The sequence below is a fragment of the Pungitius pungitius genome, chromosome 20, assembly GCF_949316345.1.
Source record: "Pungitius pungitius chromosome 20, fPunPun2.1, whole genome shotgun sequence".
NCBI classification, from domain to species: Eukaryota; Metazoa; Chordata; class Actinopteri; order Perciformes; family Gasterosteidae; genus Pungitius; species Pungitius pungitius.
Genome location: NC_084919.1, coordinates 4,773,670 through 4,794,494, shown reverse-complemented (window position 1 = coordinate 4,794,494; position 20,825 = coordinate 4,773,670). Strand labels below are relative to the sequence as shown.

The 20,825-nt window shown below is 44.2% G+C and overlaps 1 protein-coding gene across 7 annotated transcripts in view; it reads right to left on the bottom strand.

Annotated features, from left to right (window-relative positions):
- Nucleotides 1–671: 671 nt before the first annotated feature.
- epha7 (eph receptor A7) overlaps nt 672–20,825 on the bottom strand; it is a 74,049-nt gene continuing 53,895 nt past the window's right edge. The window contains exons 6-17 of one of the 7 annotated variants that reach the window (XM_037448735.2): nt 20,137–20,261; nt 18,816–18,984; nt 17,248–17,392; nt 15,748–15,803; nt 13,239–13,364; nt 12,580–12,765; nt 11,679–11,740; nt 11,274–11,483; nt 10,119–10,334; nt 7,723–7,916; nt 6,955–7,110; nt 672–5,541 (exon numbers count right to left, since the gene is read on the bottom strand). In XM_037448735.2, coding sequence (XP_037304632.2) covers nt 5,427–5,541; nt 6,955–7,110; nt 7,723–7,916; nt 10,119–10,334; nt 11,274–11,483; nt 11,679–11,740; nt 12,580–12,765; nt 13,239–13,364; nt 15,748–15,803; nt 17,248–17,392; nt 18,816–18,984; nt 20,137–20,261 — 1,760 coding nt within the window. In that variant the 3' untranslated portion in view covers nt 672–5,426. The remainder of the gene's footprint in view (nt 5,542–6,954; nt 7,111–7,722; nt 7,917–10,118; nt 10,335–11,273; nt 11,484–11,678; nt 11,741–12,579; nt 12,766–13,238; nt 13,365–15,747; nt 15,804–17,247; nt 17,393–18,815; nt 18,985–20,136; nt 20,262–20,825) is intronic. The other 6 variants (XM_037448740.2, XM_037448736.2, XM_037448737.2 and 3 more) reach the window with 6 other exon arrangements.

The window sequence follows — 20,825 nt, the reverse complement described above, 5'->3', positions numbered from 1 at the left end:
CCTCTGCAGATGATCTATTAAGCAGGATAAGACTGTGCCGTTTTAGGCTAATGGGCAGAGAGGCGTAGCCACTGAGAAACTGATGGATGGAAGCCAGATTCATGTGTAATCCAAACTCACAGAGAGAATGGAGATGAATTAGAGACAGCACGTTGTGCCACTTCTGGGCTTACTAAAATAAATACAAAAACTGCTGAAAGATACCACGAGGGATCCATCCAAGCGCCTTGAAAGAAGTGGAATTTCTGGAAGATTAAAGAACAAAACAGGACGGCGTGGATGAGTGTTTGGACAGCCTTATCATGCACGCCCGTGCAAACAAGCTCGCGAGCATGTCCAAACCGCCATGGCAGCTGCAGGGAGAAGATAAATAATAGAAAATAAGTGTTGAATACATTTCCTTCCTCATGAAACATTTGTAGAGCACATGTTATGAAGACTTTAATTCCTGCGTTGTTTAGTGTCTGATGGAGTGCATTTTCTTCTTCATCCCTGCCTTCTTGGTGCAATACTTTTCTTTCAGTGGAATAATGTGAGAATGTGCCTGAATTTGACTTTGTGCTAGTTATCAACTAAAAACGGAACATGAAATAATGAAGTTGACGAGATGAATAAAAAAAATCAGGTATGCAAATAAGTACTGATGAACAAAAAACAAAAGGACACCCAAAGCTTCTATATAGATTGTATTATATTTTCAAAAATATATGTACAGTCTATTACAAAGGTTACAAAGCAAAAAGAATTGTCTATGTAACAAGAAATTGTCTAATTCAATGATCTTACAGTTCTGCTGTTGGGGAAAATACTTTTGACCAGTGGATATTCAATACTTTCATCACAGAAAAATAAATAATAAATTGACAATTTGTATTACTGTACAGCAAACTAAAAAAAAATCAACAAAGTCAAAGTAAAGATGGTAATCCTATCAGCCGTCTTTGGTCCTAAATGAAAAAAAAAAACTTTATGTACAACTAAAATCTTGATGGTTGACAATAATTTCTCGGCAAGATAGAAAAATATAGTGCATTTTCAATGTATTCAGAGCTCTCTACTGAGTAATATGTGTAAAAAACAATATAAATAAAATGTACAAGTTTTACAATTAGTTCACATACAAAGATCCCCTCAAATCTAGTCTCCCTCTGACACAATCAACAGTGCTGCACTCTATGGAATTATTCACCGCCTTGACCAAAGCGGTGAAACTAATTTCCAACTGCTGAACCACAAGATTTAAAAAATAACTTCATACTCTATCTGCTATTCCTGATTCCAACATACATCCTGCAGTTTTTTTGTTTTACATTTCTTTCTTTTTTTTTGGTGTTTTTTCTTTTTTTTTTTCCTGCTGAAATAGAGCCACAACTAAACTTTTCTCGTCCAGAGTTGAGCAACCTAAAGTAAAAAAAGAAAATGTGTATGAAACAAGCTTAACCAAGTTCAAACCTCTGAATGACTTCTGGAGCTGAAGGTTGGACGTCGAATCGATTGCATCCCGGCCTTAATCTCAATTTGGCTCAAACGGCTGTTTCCACAGCACGGGAAAAAAAAAAAAAGAGGACAGAGGCATTCTACCCTGGGGTGTAAAGTGGCCTACAGTGGCCCAGCCTTAAAACCCGAGCGTAAAGTGAGTGTGTGTGTGTGTGTTGGGGGTGGGGGGGGGTAGCGAACTGGGGAGTTTTGTGCTGACTGAATGACTTCATGCCGGTGTTCAATTCAAAGGTCTGGCCAAGGCCCAAATGCTGAGCTCTGCTGTACGGATAAAGGGCCCAATGTGTGTGACACAGGGAGGGTGGGGTAGAGCTAGAGAGCCGGTCGGGGCTAATTCCTGGTGTCTCCTGACAAAGGTGAGTCCCCACAGTGGAAATGGATCCAACTCTATATCCACACTAAACTGGATTATTCTGAAAACACAGTTTACGTGCAAAGTCAAAATGAAATCCACACCAGCTTTCTCAGGGAACTTTATGTTCACTTTGTAAAGGCAGTGAAGGTAAAGGTGGTAAAAGGTTGTATAGTCATCAAAAATGCTTCAGAAAGGAGCGACAAGAAATGCCAGACACTGAATTTTGATGATTGCGAAAACCTTTTTTAACCTTTCCCCAAAGCTCTAAACCCTAAAGCCCTGACCTTAAGAGATTTAGATTTCTGTCCTGACCAAGCAGCCGGACGGCAGGGAAACGGGCCGCTTTAATGCCTTTGGGTCAGTGGAACAACGACAGCCGGATAAACCTCGTGCTTTCGGTCATCGCTCAAGTATTTCCAAACTCAACAGTTAGTCATCTTTGTAAGCTCTCTGTTATCAGACAATGGACCGAGTACAGCCACTTAGTTGCGGCTCATCAGTACTAATTGTTGAAATCCAGAGCTGAAATAATTATTTGACAAATTAATCAAGCGATAATGTAAATTCTGACTTGAATGGGAATCCTTTTTGGATGTTGTAGTCGTAGTTCGTGCGATCTTATTGTATTTTGTAAAGTGAATTGAAGTTGAGGGGTAGGAATAAGGTAGGGTCGAATGGCCATTGAGAAAATGCGATACATTGTTTTTCACTGTTTTATAGATCAATGGTTTAACTGGAAAAATATTTCATGTTCATCAGACTAACTGGGTGCATTATTTTCCAATTCAACATATGTCAGACAAAACCAACCGGATGATGAGTGACCGTGTGAATGTTGGGGGTTGGTTGTGGTGACGGTAGCTATTGAGAACTCAAACGGAACATGTAGGTGTCCTGGGAAAAGCCTTCAATACAGTTATTTAAATACATAATCATCTTCGTCTGTCTTCTTCACCAACCCGTCAGCGTTTGGCTGAAGGTCACCAGTCATAACGAGGTCACCTGTGGCCCTGAAACCAGATGGGTCTGCTGTTGGAACATTGCTTCTGACAACCCCCAAAGTGTATTTTGATGCTGGTAACGTTTTAATTCAATGTTTGAAGCTTGTCAACTCTTGCAGATGCGCAGGCCTATTTGGGCTGACGTTGGCTGTAGAAGGGTCCCTACTCTCCTCTTTGGGTTGATGAGGTCTGAGCAGGCCCTCAGACAAAGAGGTACGATGGTAACATTCATTTTAGGACTGTAGTTGCCTCTTTATAGACATCCAGACATGCGTGCACCAGTCTTTAAAGTGTTTCCGTAGGTATCGGGCTTATTGTCGATAATCGGGAGAACGAAGAAAGCTTGTATGGTTTTACTTTTCATCAGTGAGGGATAATGTTTTTTCAATGCATTCAATATGACAATAATTGAAATAAATGACCGGATACCGGAGATGTATCTCCGGTTACGGCAGCAGTAGAAGACATGGTTGTAATGGTTTTTCTCCATGGACACCACTCCTGTTTACGTGACAGCTGAATGAATGCATTTTCTTTTGAAAGGATACTGCACTGAAAACACTCAACATGGGAACGCTCTTCTTTTTTTTCTTTTGCATTTCAAGTGGAGACAGATGGCCCCCGAATAGGTTGATTGGCTTTCAGCGCATCATCTGAGAAAGCCCCCCCTCGTCTCTGTTCCCGTACAAAAGACGTATGGGAGGAAAGAGGAGCAATCTTAGGAGACACTTTAATGCATGTTCCTTTCGCATCTACGACGCCTGTGAGGAATGGGTGACGGGGACGCGTGAATAAATAAGGGAGCAGCGTGGCATGTCTACAGAGCTGTGGCGGCGGTGGGCGGGGCGGTGGGCGGGGGATTTAACTGCGCCATCTGCATTCAGACTGCAGCTCCGTCTCCTAGTCCTGATTCCCAGAAGCGAAGCCCCAGTTGCGGACGCCGTAGGTGTCGGAAGATGATGTCAGCGCGGCCAAGAGGCGACTTTCTAGAGTTTCGAATGGGGCCTCTTTCATCTCAGCCAGCCACTCAATTCAACATTTCCGTTGTTTGAGTCCCACCAAACGCTTTAGCATATCGTAGTGGCCAAACAGGACGGATGATTATTTCTTCTGATGACTTGGCGAGGCCAATTTTTCCCGAAGCACTTTTTCCAAATATTTTCCTGGTCACAGAGGTAACATTCCTTTCGATTTGCGATGCTGACTGAGTCTTCTGGGCATAGCACACACATGCGATAAAACCTAGCACCTTTTTTAAAATAAAAGAATATTCAGGCAAATACATTTTCTACCTGGTAATTATTGCTCTGTGTAGTCCGTCTCTTCACCGAACGCGTCACTCGTGACATTAAATTGCGTCTGTGAGCTCAATTTCACCACTTTCAATTTCCAGATAAAAAGACACTACAAGGAGAGAAAGAAAATAGTGACACTACAAGGAGAGAAAGAAAATAGTGAGCGTGTCCACCCTTTAAATGAAGTGCCTAAAATAGTGGCAACACCTAATCTAACGCATCTTTTAAGGCAGTATTACGTCTACAAAGATCCACCCCATAAAAACTGTACTTGCGGCTTGACACTGCAGCAAAACAATGGAGGATTCAATTTTAATCAAATTTCTCAACAGCGCTGCAAGAGCCTTCTCGATAACCATGTAACCGTTCTGCCTTTCCTGCAGTGAACACTAAGACGAAGGATATTGCTACTCCGATATAAAAGTCTTGATTTTTGAAAAACAACTCGCCTTCCTCAGTGTTGCACCCCTCAGGAAATTCCTAGTAAACAAACCAAACAATTGAAAGATTGGAACCATGTTGGGGGAAAAAAAAAAAAAACTGCACAGAAAGGTTACTGTTTTCACTTCAACAGCACATGAAGGGAAACACGAGTCACTGCAAACAGTTCAAACAGTCCAGCATGTGTCGGCAGCACAAAAAGTACCTTTTTGAATCTGCCCCTAAAAAGTTCCCTCTGCGATTGGATAAAAGAGAGTTTACCCTGTTGTCAAGTCCAAATAGAAGAGAAAGAGAGAAAAGCAACAAAAACTGCCACGTGGGCCACCACAACCTGTCACTTTGGCAGAAAAGATGGAAAATAAAGTAGTTAGAGAAATAATTGAAAGCACCGCAAGTAGACACATTGTTTTTTTAGTTGTTGTTTTTTTTGTAATCCGTTGCCTCGGTGTGGTCACTCACGCCGTTGTTCAAAATGAATGAAACGGAAGCGTCAAACTCTAATGGGCAATTTGGATATATAGTAGAGTTCATAAGCGCTTCTAACAAAAGACAAAAAGAAAGTAATCTTGTCCAGGTAGTTTCTTTTTTGTTGTTGTTTGTTTGTTTGTAGTTCTTTCTGGCCTTTTCCTCTCTTTAGTGCCCCTTTGAAGAGTCGGGACGGCAATCCTTCACCGAGGAACAAAGGAATGGTTTCACTCCAGACACGGCCGGAAGAGTCAGACGAAACAGATGTCCGTTTACTTTGACGATTATCCCGCTTGCGTCCCAGGCACTGCTCCAGATTAAGTTCTGTTTTTTGTTTCCTTTAGGGTTTTGGACCCCGTCCGACGCGGTCCGTCACACCTGGACCCCAGTGCCGTGGAGGTGCAGCATCTGGGCTCTCATAGTCTGTATGCTGCTCATGATCTTTTTCTGATGGCCCACCAGCGTTATCCCCAAGCTCATCACGTCCCTGGGAAGACGAGATAACACATTGGTCAATGCATTGGACCGCGCTGAGGGGCCAAACAGGCGCCACTTACAGCTTTAGCATTATTGTGAGTGAAAGGCGCGTACAACAAAATGTAAAAACGCAGGAGGCTCGTTTATAATTCTGAATGATCCATTTTAACAACAAAGATAGCGAGGATCGGAAGTGTGTTTGGAAGTTCATTTGAACCCTTGACCATTGAATGGGTGTGCAAAGACAAGTATTGACATCTGATGGTCAATGAGAGTTGTGAGTAACCACTGAAGGGCAAGCCACAGTCTGGGCTGACTCCACAGCCGCTGTCAACTGGTAAGAATGCAATAAAAAAAAAAGCAAGGAGTTCACACAAGTTCACGAGGCTTAAGATGACGACACACTAGATGGGAATGTTTGATGAGAACTGTGAAACATCATGCAACAACATGAACACGTCTGTGCCCGTTATCCACAGAGCATCATTTTGCTTTACACTGTGAGATTTTGAATTAATTGAGAGGTAAAATGTTGATGCTCGGTTGATTAGAGGCCCTCGATTTAATGTACTTCCCTACTTTTTAGTTTATTTTTTTAGTTTAAGCTATGATGAAAGATATATATATACACTCAGTATGTTTTATTATATACTTTTATTTATTTAGTCACTGCTGACAGAGTGACTTATTTAATATGGTGACTTTTACTTTGAAGTCATTGTGATGTAAAGATTGACACTACTACTTGGTATGGCATCTTTAACAGAAACACAGTTGTCACTAATTAGTTCCAAAAAGTAAGAATTTGCTAATTTTCATCAGCCTTTACTGAAAACACAATAAACAAAACTCAATTGTTTAGGTCGGTTAGGAAAGGGAGGAACAATGCCCTCTAAGCCCCTAAAAGGTTTTTAATGTGAAACATCTGTTCATGTGTTTCATTAAGGGTATCAATGAAAGAAACGCAGAAGGGAAAACCTCTCAAATATTAAAAGAAACAGAGTAGTGTGTTTTTTATTTCTTTGATGTCAAAGTGATGGAATTATTGATGTGGAAATACTTTGACTTTGCAAAGAAAGATAACTAGGAAGGACTTGAGTTTGCCTTTGCCATCAAAGAGGCCTCTTGCTGAAAAAATGTATAACATATACAATGTTCAATCGTGGAAGAAATAAAGGATGGGTTACCTCCAAAGTTTGGGTAAATGAGGCCTGTAATTGAAGATTTATGATAACTTAGAGAAAAACTCCCCTATCCAATAAAACTCACTGGCCAAACGGCGTAATGCACCAAAGTAGATTGTTACTCATATTGGGATGGGAGGAAGGGAAGGGAAGTCTAGGTGAGATCACCGTCTTAAATGTGGCTGGTATAAATGTTCTCGACTGATGCTTGACCCCGTGAGGGCTTCATATCTACATACTCGATTGACATCCTGGCCACAGATTCCAGGGAACTGTAGCCGGCCGCTGTGAAGTTGTCCCGGTATCGCTCCATCTTGATGGCTTCCAGCCACTCTCCCACGGAGCGGAAAGCGGTGAAGTCTGGTGTGCTCTGATCCAGCAGTGGACTAATTGGTCTGCGGGATGAGCACAGAATGATGTTTATGTCTCGGGTGAAAAGAGAAACGTCTTTCGCCGAAAACACAATCAGGAAGGCGACGAGGCCGAGTGACGACCAAAGGCACCCAGCGGTGCAGCGAATCGCGACAGGGAACACTGATTGGAGGCTTCAATCAATGGCAAAACTCACAAAGACATACAACGTGGCAGTTTGCCTTGTGAAAATGTTTTTTTGTTAATCTGATTACATTGTCCTCGTATAGTCTTCATAAAATAAAGCACTCTTTAACCAGCTGAAACTTTTCCATCTCGCCTCGGGAAGGTATGTTCTGACTGCCAATAGAATCCATCTGACAGGCGTCAGAGAAAGGTCCGGAGTTCCCACTGCACTTTCAAAGAACCCAGAACTCATTACAGGGGTTGATTTAAAAGGACTCTTATTGACCATAAAAGCCATGGAAGGTGCTTTGAGGTATTGATCCCCGGGATTTATCTTTCATCTCCCAACTACAGAGGCTAAATCATTCGCTGGACACTTTGGATCGCCCACTAATGCACTAAAGTAAGTCCAAATTCTTCGTTGTATGAAGCCACATTTAAATGATTAATTATTGTTGGTTTTTTCTTACCGTGTACATGTCCCCAGTGGGGTTTTCAATGTGTTAGGGTTGCGGATCATCTTGTCAAGTATGCCGACTATCTGATCAAATTTGGGACGTTCAGCTCTGTCTTTCTGCCAGCAGTCCAGCATCAGCTGATGGAGGCCTGGTGGACAGTCCATCGGAGCAGGAAGACGGTAGCCTTCATCTATTGCCTTTATGACCTGGGAAATACAAAATGAGTCATTAGTATTAGCCGTCAGTTGGCCAAGACCCTTTGTGTGTCTTCCTAACCCCATTAGCCTTTAGCACCTACCAAATACTAACCCCAAACACTGTCCAACCCTTATCTAACCCTAACCCCCAACACTTTTGGCATGACCTTGAGATTAATTAAGGTCCCAGCTCATGATGGACAAAAAAAGGGACGTGAGATAAATTAACTTTCACTTTTTATAGTCATGTTAAAACGGTTGTGGGCTTTAATTTAGACCTATTACTAAAAACCAGATCCTGACTCATTTACCTATTCTGATGAGACAATACATGCTTTTAGTTTCTCTTTGACTGTTCTTTTGCTTTACTTAGCCATAAAACAGTTTAGCACAGAGTTAATTAAAAGGTTAATGACATGAGAGAAGTGGGCGCAGTGGGTACTTTGATCTGATTATCCACTTTATATATTGTGTGGATAAGGAGTTGTGTACATTTTTGCATATTTTCATCAGCATTTTCAGTCATGGCTGCTGAGACGAGATTGACTCTGGGATAGAAAAAGGTGTCAAAACACTGAAACTGTTGAGAAAAATGCAAATAACGTTTTTTCCCGCAGCCCCCGGAGGATGTTTGCTGACAACTTGATGAAGTGCGAAATATCCCTGACATTGATGTCTGGCAAGTAGCACCACATACGGCTCTTTAATGCCCCGGCCATCTTGTTTAGCATTTCCAACATCTGATTGTTCCAAGCCTCTGCTTTGGTGCACCGGAGCATGTTAATCAGCTCTAGGCCTGGCGCTTTGGGTGCTAAACACCATGCAGCATTTAGGAACCCTCCGGGCCGGCACAGACCATCGCCATCTACCATCAATCAAAATGTGCCAAATGTCCGACGACATGGGACAACTTTCGAGTGGTCCGGCACAGTTGGACTCCCTCACTGGGAGTTGGCAGGAAGGCTGGTGACTGCACTGAAAGAACCGCGGGTGAGTTAATCATTATAGCCATTTGTGGCATTTGTAAAATAAGAAAATAGTTTTGGGACTAAACTCTCTGAGGAAGAAAAGCCTGGGCAATGTCAGGAGTCAGCTTGTACAACTTGGTGCTACGGCACTTTAAAGATACAGTTTCTGATTCAATTAAAGCACATAAAAGAACCTCCGATACAAGATGTTTCACAGCAGTCAGGTTGGAGAAGATTTTTATGTTGTTTTTCATTTTAAGAGCTGCATTGCTAGAGCTCCAATATCTTGTTTTGATTGTGTTGTGCTTGACTTCATTAAATGTCTTTTATTTTTGAAAATGTTTTAGGAGATGTGAACCCTCTCTTGCAGTAAGTGACCGTACAGAGGTCTTTACACATATCATCAAGTGGTGTCAAAACATCTGTAAGAAGGCATAGTTAAAGATGCCCTATATAAACTTTTGTACTGTACTTCATAGACGTACCCCTCCCCCCAGATTGCGAGAGACGGAAAACAGATGAAAGTGTACAATGAAAGTAAAAGATGTCAAATCAATGCCTTTACATGGTTGTATCCAATGGCCGTGACAAATTCAATGCATCCAGCAAAATACGCTGGAGTTGTTGCCAATTTTAATTGGTTCAACACTGCTACTCACAGTGATTTCCCATTAACATAAGTCATTAGAAACTTTTAAGGGCATTTGAATCAAAAGCCCCCTGCATGACAAGTTCTTTTGACGCGCGTTGTGAGGACTTCCTCTGTGTGTGTGTGTGTGTCCCATTACGTGTCTGTTTCTACTTCAAATGGATTCAGACTGCATGATCATGGCAACTAATTAAGCACAAGGTTACCGTCCCGGCCGGGCTGTTCTCGAGAGGGTCCCGCGAGAGTCTCGAGGCAGAACAAAAAAAATGGGAGTTTGGTTCGTGATATTTATGTTTTAGTGGAATGACTTTGTTAGAATTAATTAGGGATGAATCTTGTGAATATCCCTGCCCTGTTTCAGATGGTAGTCGGCGTTTGCCCACACTGTCCTGTTTCTTTTCATGAGCAACACAGGAATTTATGCTTTAGAAACTCAAACAGTTAATGGAACTTAGAACAGAGGTCAATTCTCTTCACATCATTCGGCTTTTCTTTTCTTTTCTTTTGTGCAGTTGGACTACCTCGTAACCAAAGAGTTTACTATCAGCGGAATGACAAAGTAATTCAGTTGCTTCATATCAGGCAGTAACTCACATCTTGATTGGACATGTCCCAGTAGGGCCGTTCCCCATAGGACATGACCTCCCACATGACAATGCCATAACTCCACACGTCGCTTGCAGAGGTGAATTTACGATACTGTATGGCTTCTGGAGCGGTCCACCGGACGGGTATCTTTCCTCCCTGTTCAGTAAAACGCAGGTCAGTAGCTGGAGTAAAGATCAAATGCATTATATCCTGCATCTTCCCCTAAAGACATCAATTAGAGAGAGAGAGTTTCAGAGTTACAAACATGGTCAAAAACACAAAAAACAAATAAACTGCCAGTACTTTCTAGGCCTTCCTTAAACGAGGGGATTTTTGGCTTTGGCAATGCTTTGTTAATCATTTAGAGAGGCTTTATTGATTGATCATTAATAAGAACAACAATGTTGCAAAATTTCCTATCTGTGTTTTTTTTTACAGTGCTGCAGGGCAACTATAGTTTAGTTATTAGAAGCATATTTACTATTAAAACTGCAGACTAAGTGGATCATTGGAAAGTACGAATCTCCTGACTCGCTAATAAATTCCAATTTCTTATTCATCTTCATTAGAAGTGCATCGACATGTTGACATGTACATTTTCCGTGAAAAATGCCTCTACAGCCTCAGGAGACAGTTTGGCTGTTTTTTTTTGCCAGCAGTAGAAACACATACAACCCAACGAAAATAAGAAAACCATAACAACGCAGAAGCTAGCCCCTGCCTGAGGAAATGGCTTATCAATTAATTAAATGTCAATGGCCAGAAGGATATTGCAATAATGTTGACTTTCAACTACCCAATTTTTTTTTAGATTTTTAATCACTTTTGTTTTCCTTGTGATTGGTTGTCCATGAATGAATACACTCTTGTTCAATTTGAAAATCGGATGCTTAAAAAAAAAAAAAAAAAAAGCCCCCGACCCATATGTTGCATTTTAAAATAAACTCAGTTTACAGATGATAAGCAAGCGGACACATTTTCCAACCCCGAATCTGTTCCTTTTAAGTAGCGTATTACTGATTTATAAGAGCTATTGAATCAAAATGAGACTACTTGGGCGTGTACCAGTGCTCCATCTCCATGCACCACCTGTGATTCGATTAGAGGATTCAGACAGCGCCCTGGCTGGAGAGACAGAGCAAGCGCCTTTAATTGACTCACGGTTGTTGTGTAGACAGCCTCGGGATCGTCGTCGATCACCCTTGACAGGCCGAAGTCAGACACTTTACACACAAGATTGCTGTTGACGAGGATGTTTCGCGCGGCTAGATCTCGGTGGACGTATCCCATGTCGGAGAGGTATCTCATTCCCGCCGCTATGCCCCGCAGCATCCCCACCAGCTGGATGACAGTGAACTGACCGTCGTGTTTCTGCACAGGGGACGCAGGGAAAGAAACGACAATAAAAACACGGGGCCCCGGTCAGTCGCCTCCGCTGACCATGCGGGAAATGTAGGTCACGGCACTGCAGCGGCTCCAGAACAAGATGCATGATTTTCGCACAGCGCGGGCTCTCTGGGACACTCTCCAGCAGACGCAAGGCGCACTTCCCAAGGTGACACTCACCCTGAGGAACCCGTCTAATGAGCCGTTCTCCATGTACTCGATGACGATCATCACGGGCTTTCCTGATGAACAGAGGAGAGGGAGACGATCAATCGTAGCAGGATCGTTTTGTTTGCTCACAAAATGCTTCACAATAAACAACGATGCCGGAACTGCTCCGGATTTATTTTTAGCCTTGTGTATTAGCTTTTAATTAAAAGTTACCATCTGCTCCTTTTTTTTTATTACAGTTTCTAAATGAGAAAATGTTAAACAAGGACTGTGGCTAATCTAATCACATCTAATATCACTCTGACTAGAACGCTTTTACCTCCCAGAGCTAAATATGCTTTGATGAAACTGATTGAGCAGCATTTTTAAGGGCACACACCCCAAGTGAGTAGGGTAATAATTCTAATTAATAGATAACACCACGAAACTTACCAAGTTCATCACTAGCATTTGCCAAACAATTAGTTTGTATTGCAACTGTTCTGAATTTGCATGTTTAAAGATATATATATATATATATATTTATATAAGTATTGTCAGTATCCATTTTTGCTGTGTTGAAGGATACGATGCTACAGATCAGGCAATCTGTGTAGAGATTGCAGAATAAATTATGAACTAGATAACAAATTTAAGAAAAAAAAGGTTTCAAGGTTTAAACTATCTATTAAAAACTATTTAAGCTATTAAACTATTTATTAAATGTATATGCATTTTTGCATTATCAAATTGTTTGAGTGAATTTTAGTAGAAATGTACAATTGCAAATAGACAAAGCAGAAAAATAAAGACCTGAATGTGTTTTTTGGATGTTTACTTTCCAATATTCTGAAAGAAGACACCTTAGGGAAGCAAAAAAGCCTCAAAATCCATAAAGAGAGAAATGTCTTCGTAATTTTACTGCGATTACCTCTCGTCACGACTCCCTCCAGATGAACCACGTTGGGATGGTCGAACTGGCCCATGATGCTGGCCTCGCACAAGAAGTCCCGCCTCTGCTTCTCCGTGTAGCCCACTTTCAGCGTCTTGATGGCCACGGACACGTCCCGCTTCCCGGGCAGCTTGAGCCGGCCGCTGCACACCTCCCCAAACTCTCCTGTGGTGGGGACGAGGCCGCTAGCTGGGTGAGTTGTGCGAGTGGGAACAAAGCCTTTCACAATGACACATTTATTAGTGTATGTTGAGAAAAGGCAGCTGTGCTGCGGTGGAATACAAATTGGTATTGCAACATCTTGTTCTACTCGGGGGAGTGTAACCAAGACCTATAATAAGACACGCTAGCGCTGCAGAGATACCGTCATTGACCGCCGCTGTAAAAAAAAAAAAAAAAAAAACTCCATGTGGCAGCATTTTCTCAGCCGTGGAAAAGATCTCGAGGACGGCCTCCCCCAGACCCAGCCCACATGTTAATTGCAGTGAACTCCCCCCTCCCCCCCTCTTTGCAGTGGCACCATCAATATAGAATGCGTAAAGCTGTGCCAAAGTGTAAATATCTGCCTGTCAGAGTGATGTATGGGAGCACCGAGTGACTAAACAGCGAGGGCTGAGAGGAATGGGGATGGCGCTCACCTGCTCCGATAACCCGCTCAATTTTGATGCAGGAGGCGTCCAGCTCCTTGGCAAACTGATGGACGGCCCTGTTGGGGTCCTCGTAGGTCTCAGGGTCAATGTAGGTTTTGGTGCCTGGAAATTTAACTGTAGAAAGGTAAGAGGATTACTGTTATGAATAAATATGCACGCCATGCACCGGCGGGCAATTGACAGGCAAACGGTTACTAAGACCAGTGATTCAGAGGGAATTACTGAGCAGTGGGAGGAAAAAAAAGAAGAAAAAAAGGGTTTCCATGTGAGAAATTCCATCAGAAATGAAAAGATTTGACTTTTCCCTTCCAAAGATGAATCTGTTCGATTGGCTACGTCGGTTCATCGGGTCGTTTATTGACACGTGAGGTCTCTTTCCAGATGAGTAAGGTTGTTTACAAAGCAGTCTCTACTAATTAGAGCCATTTCTTAACCATCTTTAAAATGTTCAAGGGCACATATGATAAACGTGAACCATTAATTTATCCAATTTGAGCTGCCAAAATACATTTTTCTGACACGATTTGAATGTCCAGATCCAAAAAGGACCAAATGACTGTGAGCAGCTTGAATATAGTTGAACTATCTGAGTTCAGTCCCCTGAAAGTCTCATTGAAAGAGAAGCTATGTCTGGGCTACAGACACGGTAGAAAATTGCATTGCTCCGGTGTTTTTTTTTTCCCCCCAGTAGCACAGAGATGAGAAGAGTTCATGAAGAGCTACAAAGTGATGGTGAAAGCACTTTTTAACCAATAAGGAAAACAAACAAGGTTAGAGCCAGGCCAGATATGGGAAGGAGGGGGGAAGTCTTTTAAGAAATTAACAGCAAATTGCAGTATTATGCACTATTAAGCAAACACATCCACTCACGGGGCCCATTCCGCTGTGCATTTTAAATTCCACCAGTAACAACACAACCTGTCGACTTTAAAATTTAATGAGGTTCGGGCCGTAAACCACTGCGCGAAGTGCCCAACCGCACCCTCACCCGGATCGAGAGGCTCAACGCCCCAACAAGGATGACCGAGGGCGACATCCCCCCCCCCCCGACAAATGGAGCCAACGTGTTGGTTTGGAGGCGTCCGGCTCCTGTCATTGGATGTGGCCCGTCGGGTCGCTCCATTAGGGGCTTTCGGGGGATCTTTCAGGTACTTAGCGTTGGGCCGACCCGGACTCGCCTGCCGCCCACTTTATCCTTTACGCACCGCGGCACCCCTCTGACCCTTTTTGTTTCCAAATCAGCAGTTTGCCTACAGCCGTGGCCATCATTACGACTCCACTCGGGGGGGGGAGCAGTCTGCAGCTGCATCTCCAGGGGCATCATTAGGGATAGAGGGGGCCTGGAAGGAGCCCCTTCGGCTGAGCAAACAGTGCTCCAGAAGCTCCGGCCGCTCGCCAGGGGTGAAAGTAGATGGAAGTTCCTGAGGTACTACACTCCAACCTTTATTACTCTGTATTGCCACCCCCCCCCCCCACTCTCAGCTTCCTGCATCATTCAACACACACAATTCATCTGTCGCTGCTTGTGTGGCGGAAGAAACAATGACTAATTCTTCAAATGTAAAAGCGCAAGGATAACTGCACTGTTTTGGAGAAGCAGAACAAACAGATTCAAAAAGTTGTAGGCGCAAAACAAGACGACGCTGGAACTATTCGAAAGAAAACTTGAGTGACACTCGATGGTACGCTCACGTCGCTCCTCCGACTTTCCCACCTTCGCGAAACTGAGAAAGTTGTTCTTCCGAGCTTTCTTCATGAGCTTTAAGTCGCAACATGAACACAAAATGGACTCCAAGAACAGACGTGTTGTGTTTGATTGCTTAGACAATATCTTTGCCTATTGTGATCCTTCCCCAGTCGGGAACTCGATTTTTGGCAATGAATTCCGACAGCAATATCAATGCAGAGCAAACTCCCTTGATGGGGTACACAAAGATGTACGATGTACGAACCGACGAACCGAGAAGCAGACATGACCTCCTTGGCCGAGGTCACTAATTGTGTGCTGTTGTAACGTTGGCGGCTGTGTGTTCTTGTTGAAGTGCGGCTGCGTCGTGTTGTTACACCACGAAGGTCGGTTTGGGAGGGAAGCTGCTGTCCCTTGAGGGACGGAGGTCCCCTTCACGTCCGTCCCTCACTACAACCACCTGAGTTATGGCAGTTATGGTTTTCTTTTTTACTGCTTTTCTTTTCTTTTTTTCTTTTTTTACTCCACTTCTCAACCTCTAAACTTCTCCTCCCTTCCTGACAGGTGCCCCCTTTGCTCATTTGTACTTCCCCCACGCCTTCATCTCCACTCACGACTGAGTCCTGCCAATCAGTGGCAGATGTTCGCCAGATTGTTACCCGGCTTTGACCCGAATCAAATAAACTGGCATCAAACACTCATGCCAGTGGGGGTTATTTTTGTTGTCGTCTTTCTGTTAAGCATGCAGTAATTGAGATACCCCGGTGTGTGTGTGTGTGTGTGTGTGTTCACGTGAACTCAGACACTCACATTGGAAGTAGAGCTCCTCGTCCCCCTCCTGATCTGCTTTGCTGTATCCGCAGTGCCTGCACGGGGAAAGGGGGGAGGTGGGGAAGGGAAGGGAAGGGAAGGGAGGGGTGGAAGGAGGGCGGAATCACTGTGACTGTGCAGAGCAAAACGAACGCCCTAGATCAAGAGTTTTAATGCAGCGTATCACGTTAATGCACATCCAACAATGCATGCGCTGCTGAGGACAGTTCAACACGTCTTGTAATATCCGACGTCTTGCAACATTAACGTGTTGAAGGTTCCCTCAAGCAGGTGTTTTGCTGCACAAAGTTGGTCTTTGAGCACAACCAGGGGCAAAAAAAAGAACAGTAAGAGATGGACCACATGTGAAGGGTGGAATGAGTGCTGGACATGCACTTGCTGTGGATGCAGTGAGGCCTTGTATCCACTGTTCATTCTGTCCCACCAGAACCCTCATTTACAGGTGGATTTCACTACATGTGGAGTTATTTTAAACTTTATACTGAGTGGACCTTGATTGAGCATCAAGGTGTTGACTAAAGACGTTAGTTGCAGATTACGGTTGTGACGGTCAACCAATGAAATGATAATGAAATCATATCACTTATTTTCAGAATAAAATGACACGTGCTGGAGAAAACACTATATTTATCTTAAAAATATGTAACTTTGAGGGCGGGGTTCTTGGAAAGAGTCAGGCAACGGTTGTTGAATGACAGGCATTAAACTCCCAACTTTGACTCATTAGAAAAAATAAAATAATATGTACATATGTACAATAAGGTAATGTTGGTGGTTTCCAAACTGGACCATAGCATTGTGTCCGTGTAACAGCGAAAATGCTGCAGATGGCATTGGCTAAATGGGCTGCATTGTATATCCATCTCTATATATTTAGCCAATTTTGAGCCAATTTTGGTGATTTTGTTTAAGACGCTTTCAGGTCAGACTTGACTGAATCTTCAATGCTGACCCTAAAAAACCTTAAATGAAAGTTCTGACGAGAGACCATTGGTGCAAATGAAAGCGCTGATGAAGTGTGTGATGGAATGATAGTAATGACAATGGGCTGGGTGCTTTGTGGGAAAAAATCAAAAAAATCGGTGCCACTTTTCATCATGCCCTCCGGATCTCTCACTCTCACACACACACACACACACACACACACACACACACACACACACACACACACACACACACACACACACACACACACACACACACACACACACACACGCATAGGCTAAGCTCCCTTTTGCTCTGGCGTACTTGTCTCATAATGGCTCTTTAAAAAAAAAAACTCTTAAAAATGTTGTCAGGGCTGGAAGTAGGGGGGAGGATGTAAAAAAAAAAAAAGCATCACAGTCCATTAGCACAGCATGCCGTGAGATGATGGGTGCGTACGTGGGCGTGCGTGTGCGCATGTGAGGCAACAACCGCGGGAGGGCGCGGAGGCCCGTGAGTGGGGAGAGAGGGCTAATTTAACAAGCGCGGACTCACAGGAGCGGAGAGTCAATGGGGCCCGCGAGAGCGTACCTTCTCCCGATGATGAAGCCGAAAACCATGAAGACCAGGATGATGGTCCCCGCCACGGCCACCACCGCTATGATGATGACGGGGTTCTGCTCGCTGGAGACGATCGCCGCTGACGGGACGGACACACGGGGAAAAAGAAACAAAAGAAGAAAAATCAAAAATACGTCCGGTGAGAACTTGGTCACATCGAACCACCATCAAACGGTGGGATATGAGTGAGCCCGGCAAGAGGCGCTGAGATCGATCACCTAGCCCCGCCCTCCCGCCCCCCCCCCCCCCCCTCTGAAGGAGCGGAGGATGAGGAGGAGAAGGACGAGAAGGGGGGCTCTGCTTCTATTTTTGAGCCGTCCTCACACACACACACACACGCACACACACGGCTCCACTGTTTCAGAAAGTGGGCTTAATAGTCCCAGACGGCGGAGGAGATGCCCTTCATCTCAAGCAAAGACACATTCAGGTTGGATTGTTTCCACGTCGGGAGCTCCCGCAGCGCGCGGGCTGTATGGCGTCCGCAAACCGCCGATCGGACCAATAGGGGAGGCGCGCACATACACACACACACGGGTCTGTGAGAGATGTGGGTTTCCACTCTCGACTTGAAAAGTGGAAGGATGTTCGTTTGTTGCTGTTGTTGTGGCCTGTCTGAAGAGGAGAACAGCTGATCAGATATTCCCGAGCCTCGATAACGCACTCATATAATGTTACCTACTTTTTTTCCCCCCCTTTCCACCATGGAGGCTGCACTGCGCTGGTCAAGGACACTCTGTCCGGACTGCAAAACTTCTAACCTTGTCCTATGGACACGCTCTGCATGCGGCGCGAGTAATTAATCCGTCCCTTTTCATACAGCAGGTTGTGGATGTGAGCAAAGTGGTGTACGGCGGCCTCAGAACCAGAGGGAAATCAATGAATTAATGAAACTCAAGGAGGTTTTTGCCCCTCACTCTGAGAAAAACAGAAACTAATGAGAGCGTTTCCACAACATGCCGATACGCCTGTTGGGACGCGGCACATGCAACATGGTGTCTGGGATTTGCATCAATAGTTGCCTCGTATGTCATGTGAACCGGTGCTTCTACGATGTATCATAACGCCAGACCCCCCGTTAACACGCTGCCAACCTCGGTGCAGAGCTAATGCAGCTGATTAGATTCAAACAAGGTCCGTCCTCATGGCACCGCAGTGGCTCGTCCTCGCGCTCAATGATTTGTCCCACGACGTGTCGTCAGCACAAAGTCAAATGCAATTTTTGTCGGCTTTGCTTGGAAGCAAATTATTTCCCCTGGCTATTGCTTGCGGGGGTTGGATACATTAACGGTTTGCACCCGAATTTGGAGTCGAGAGATCGAAAACCATGTCATGACAAATATATATATTAACAAATAATACTACATATGGTCAGACTCTCACACCGTTTGCAGTTTGCTATCGGAGACACACTGTAGAGGTGAGCACTGTGAAATGAAGCATAATTACATGCAGAAGGAAAGCCCTGTGGATGGCATAAAGTGCGTGGTAGAGCATGGTACCTGTGGCCTCCTCCTTGGTGGTTATCTCCAGTCTGGGGCCGTAGGTGCCGTATCCTGCCTCTGTGAAGGCCCTGATCTGAAACACGTAGGCGGTACTGGGCTTCAGGTTGTTCACTGTGGCTGATGTGGACTTGGACCTCACTGTGGAGTAGACCCGGTCCTTCTGATCCTAAAAGAGTAGCAGAGAAGTAAACCGGGTTTCAGGGTTAATTCCCTGTCACATTTCAATCGTTTCTTTTTTGCCTTTTCGTTTGATCGCTGTACAGCTAACATTAAGCAAACTGCTCAGATGTTTCAAATTAAAAGCCTTGCAAAAATTTGAAGGGCAAAATCCCACCCCTTCATGGCAGACTTTTAAGGTGACACATCTCATAAAAGCAATTTGGAAAACAGCTCAAATCAAAGCAAATGGAACAGACTGGCAAATCTGCATTTCTTTTGAAAATACAAACTCAAGAAAAAATTGAAAAGTGAAAAGTATGCCTAATGCTGAAAGAACCCCTGTTACTAAAGTTAAGAAATATATGAATATCTATTCATTTTTGAAAAGTGGCTTTCATGTGAGAATTTACAGAACCAAATTCATTTTATTTTATTATTATAAAATAGTTTTTTATTTTCACTGATTACCATCTTCCCGTTATAGGCAGCTCACACCATATAAACACACATGACCAAATGTTCTTTTTATAAAAAGGAAATCCATTTGGAAGCACAGTCTGCAGGCATCGTGTACGTGGTTGCTAGGATCTGTGGGGGGGTGGCTGTAGTTTCCAATGTTCTACTGTTACAGCTGGGCGGACCACAGCCACAGTACGTGACCTCTGATTGGTCGGTGCTTTTACACGGCGCTGCTATCGGAGCTCTGCCGCACTCCTCGTCTTTGATTCAACGTCCTTTCCTTTTCCACATCGAGGATGTAGGGAGAGAGGATGTTAAATGTGTGCGGACCGAAAAAGCCCTACGAGGCAAATTTGTAAATTGCAATTTTGGGTTATACAAAATAAAATGACACGGATGGATTTTTCGCTGGGTTAAACCCGCTCCGTTAAAACCGGTGCTGCAAAGAGACGATGTGTTTCGGACTTGTGGTGAAAGCTACGAGGAAAAGGAGATCCTAATTCTGGCAGTGAGGCAGCCGCGTCGCGGGGGCGGGGCCACTGTGAAGGAGTGCGGCCTGATTAAAATCTTCTGAGCATCTTCATTCATTATTGCAATTAGGAGACAAAGGACGCACTTGCGGGAGCCTCTCGCAGCTAGAATTCAAAATGAAGAGTCGGCAGGAGTGAACGTGAAAGTGGCCTCTGACTGCGGAACTCACCTTTTCGTAGTATTTGATTTCGTACTCCGTGATGACGCCGTTGGGCTGCCGGGGCTCCTGCCAGGAGAGCTGGATGCTGCGCTGCTGCACCTTCTCCTTGATGACCTCGCTGACCTGGGACGGAGCTGTTTGGACAAGGGGAGCAGGTCGATCAGCCCGGGGGGGGGGAAAAACCCACTCCGGCTACCCTCCACCGACCGACAGGCTAAGAATTCAGACTGACTCGCTCCTGAATGTTTAATGCTCGATGTTGCAGCACCCCCCCCTCCCCCCCGGAGAAGAGGGGAGAAGGTGGAATTGTCATTATGTCTTGGATGTATTTCAACATGTCCGGCGGGAACAAGCAGACGCCCCGCTCTCCTCGACGACGGATGCGTTGAGACATCCTCTTAGACAGCCCTCCTATGCACACCCATTGTCTCTGGCTCTTTGCGTGACTCATTTGAAATGTCTGGATTAACTGCAGGCGCATACGCACACACACACACACTTCCAACTTTTAGTTTGTGAAGGTGAATGATAGTAACAACCTGAGCTGTATTTTAAAAGGGATGTGAGGCTCATTTTAAGGTTCAGGTTTGTATTTTGGGATTCTTGCTCAAATGTGTTTACTTCACTTTCTTCACAGACTGTTTGTCGGAAATGTTCTCTTTTGGCATCTTTCTCTTTAAATATTTTCAGGCCGTGTT